General features: G+C 39.6%; 1 protein-coding gene across 1 annotated transcript; it reads right to left on the reverse strand.

Annotated features, from left to right (window-relative positions):
* Positions 1-1,308: 1,308 nt before the first annotated feature.
* On the reverse strand, positions 1,309-2,064 carry LOC106664281 (division abnormally delayed protein). Its single transcript, XM_024229188.1, has one exon. It carries the CDS (start codon positions 2,062-2,064, stop codon positions 1,309-1,311), a length of 756 nt encoding a protein of 251 aa, XP_024084956.1.
* Positions 2,065-3,232: the final 1,168 nt, after the last annotated feature.

The following is a 3,232-nucleotide window of genomic DNA, read 5'->3' on the forward strand; positions in this document are numbered from 1 at the left end:
GGGGTCGCCGAAGATATAGAAGCAAAGATTTCAATTATGGTGGGATCATCGCCTCAGTCCTTCGAGGAGCAATGTAAGGATGAAATAGATCCAGCCTTAAATTAAATATATTAAAATCTCCCGACATTCAAGAGCCAAGGATTCCATACATTTTTATTGAATTAATAATAAGAAATAATCCTCGGGTGTCTGACTAATATACTAATTTCATTGATTAAGAAACGAAGAAAGTTGTAAAAGGGGAATACCAAATAAGCATTGAATACATGTGTGTAGATGCCAAAATCTTAAAAGGTTGCCTTATTGATTAAAGTAAACTGAAACCTTTTTGAAATAAATCAGAATCTAGCAACTCTGCCTTTTTACAAATCTTTGCAATAAAAAAATTAAAATAAAATAAAGTAAAAAGAAATCATTATTAATCAAGATGAAGAACTCACTAAGCTTATTCAGAAACCTTTGAATAACGTTCCTAAAGATATTAATACTTTTAGCAGATGAAATCTGTATATTAATGGTTCAATAATTTATTTAACACAATACAACGGTGAATATCCTAAATATCTCACTTTCGCATTAAACCTACCGTTCTGATCAACTATTCTCATAATTGAACAAACTTGTTAACCAGTTGGTTTTGGTTTACGTCTCGTAATGCGCTAAGTAGGTTAAGTTAATGTCAGGCTGAGGCGCCGGGGTTAAATGGTCCGGCTAAGCCCGCAGCAGGGGGAAGTCCAAGAAGCGGTGACTCCAGACTAAGTAAATCGGAATTTAATTAAGTAATGCTTGAAAAGTTTCTCTGATTAGTCGGCAACTCCGAGTGCGTCGACTTGTAACCGAGTTGGCGCAGTTGCTTAAATTGTTTAAAAACCACTCAACTAGATGTGTAAACAACATTGACAGCCCGTTATCCAAGAAAAGATAACCGGCCTTATAAACTCCAGGAGAAGAAAATTAATTATTTAAGTTTCAACACAATTTTAAGATGGTATGTAGCTATAGATTTAGCTTAGATGGTGTTGGATGTTGGAGAAACTATGTTTGGGTTTTGAAGGGAGCAAAAGAATACGTTTATCTGTGAATTTAGCGTGGAATGTGTTAGGATTTAAAGGGATATCGGTAGTGTTTACTTTTTATAAGAGAGGGCCTAGACTGCCTCCTTGCGGTACTCAAGCCACGACAAGGACGAAGGAGGAACGATCTGTAGTAAAACCTAGCGGAAAGGTAATAGGATGTATTACATCCTAACTTAGGTTCTAACCTGCCTACAATTGTCAATAAATTGTTGGTGGGTTTTATATAATACTGTTAATATTTGAAATTAAAGTGTACCTTTTTTTCGATGGTAGGTCCTTCGAGCGTTGCGTACATGATGGCGTCTGATATCTTAACTGAGAGTCCATTTAAGACGAAGTCGATGTTGGGCAAGAGCCCTTGCCTTATTTCCCTTACTAGGCTTTGCGTCTCCATCAAGAAATTGCTCCAGGGGAGATCGAGTTCGGTCGTCCTCTGCTGGGTCAAGCAACCGCGCATGACGTTTAAGCAGTATCCGTTGCAGGGCTTGACGCTGGAAGGTAGACCCAAGCATTTAGGGCAGTAGTAGAGCTTCAGCAGGGCCTCCCGGCACGTTTCTGTATTTTCGTGCCTGCTCGACATGAGCTCGTCGGTCGTCGAGAGCACCTCTATTCCAAGCGAGAGGGCTTCTAAGACGACTTTCATCGATTCGAAAGACTTTGCAATAGCTTTGCCCATCGACCTGGGGTGGACGTCAAACGGCTGTATCGAATCCATATTGTCCCGAAGGCATTTTTTATAGTCGTCGCTGAAGTCTTTCGAGTCCAGGTGGTGGATCGCCTGATGGTACACCAAGGGGAACATCTTTCCGAAGAAGTTGTTCACTATCTTCTCCAGTGCAGCACCGTCGTCGGTCGGTACAGCAGGAGGAAGGTCCGTTGGGACTTTGCTTCCACGTTCGATGTAGTCCATCAACGTCGAGTACATTTCGGATATGGGCTCTTTCACCAAGCCCCACATCTTGGCGTACACTTCGGAAAACATCACCATGGTCTTGTTTTCACTCTGGGCTGCCAAGCGACGCACTTGATCTGAAACAAGCGAAAATAATTACAGATTATTGGTTGCTGTCTTAAACCGAACTAAATAAAAACTAATTAATTGTTTTATCGTCGAGGTCTGCAGGATGATGAATCGTTTCCGATCTGCTAGGTCGTTCTGTATGTAATTTTTTTCGGGCTATTTTTATAAAAATTTTGTTTGTCCTTAAATTTTGGTCTATATTCAAAAAGGTTCACGCCTGACAGTCGAATCCAAGTGATAATTGGTGGACCAAGATGATCACAGACGATCGTGCTACCTATTAATTTGACTATTCAGTTAAAATCAAATAGTTTTCCTAGTAAATATGAAAAAAATAATTTCCTCACATTTCTGACCAGGTATTAAATATAGCAAGAATAAGTGGACCAGGATCATCTAGAGTCGAATCCACATTAGTCCCATAATTAACGATTCGCAAACCGACGGGACATAAAGTTGACAATTTTGAAGTCCACATTTGTCGAGGGCAACTGTCACATGGAATGTTTTAATGTTGGCGAAAAGCCTCAACAGATGATGACGGCGGGTATGGAGAGTGGTTGGTAATTTTCATTCCACTGTCAGGGCTGATTACCCTCGTTCTCCGTCCTTCATAATGTTCTCGTCAAAATGTTATGAAACATTATATTCACATATAAATGTGGGCGATGGGATTATTTTATTATTTGAGGTTTTTCAATCTGCAAATTTAAGCAAGAAAGAAAATAGAGAGTAGTTTTTACAAAAGTTTGTATAATTTCAACTATAGCAAGTAAAAATGAACTGACGCCATCGAGTGATGATAGTTCAGCATGATGAAATCTATTGGCTTCATCCTAGGAAAACCGAGCTCCAGCATTGAGTAATCATGAGGACGTTTCTGTCTCTTGCGAGGATTATCACGTAAACGTGGCGTACGACAGGCTTTTTAATAAAGGGATCCAGAAGATGATTATGGACGGCACAGTTTGTTGGAAGCTTAGAAAGGGCATTGAATGATGTTCTGAGGAGTTGGGATTCAAATGTTTCGGACTGCTATTAGGGGTGATGATGATGATAGGTATGCAAAAAAGCGGAGGTTTTGCATTTCCCAGGCAATGCAGTTTTATGGTTTATTGTACTTTTCATAGTTTTT

This window comes from Cimex lectularius, unplaced genomic scaffold (assembly GCF_000648675.2).
Source record: "Cimex lectularius strain Harlan isolate CLEC.00 unplaced genomic scaffold, Clec_2.1 scaffold98, whole genome shotgun sequence".
Classification (NCBI taxonomy): Eukaryota; Metazoa; Arthropoda; class Insecta; order Hemiptera; family Cimicidae; genus Cimex; species Cimex lectularius.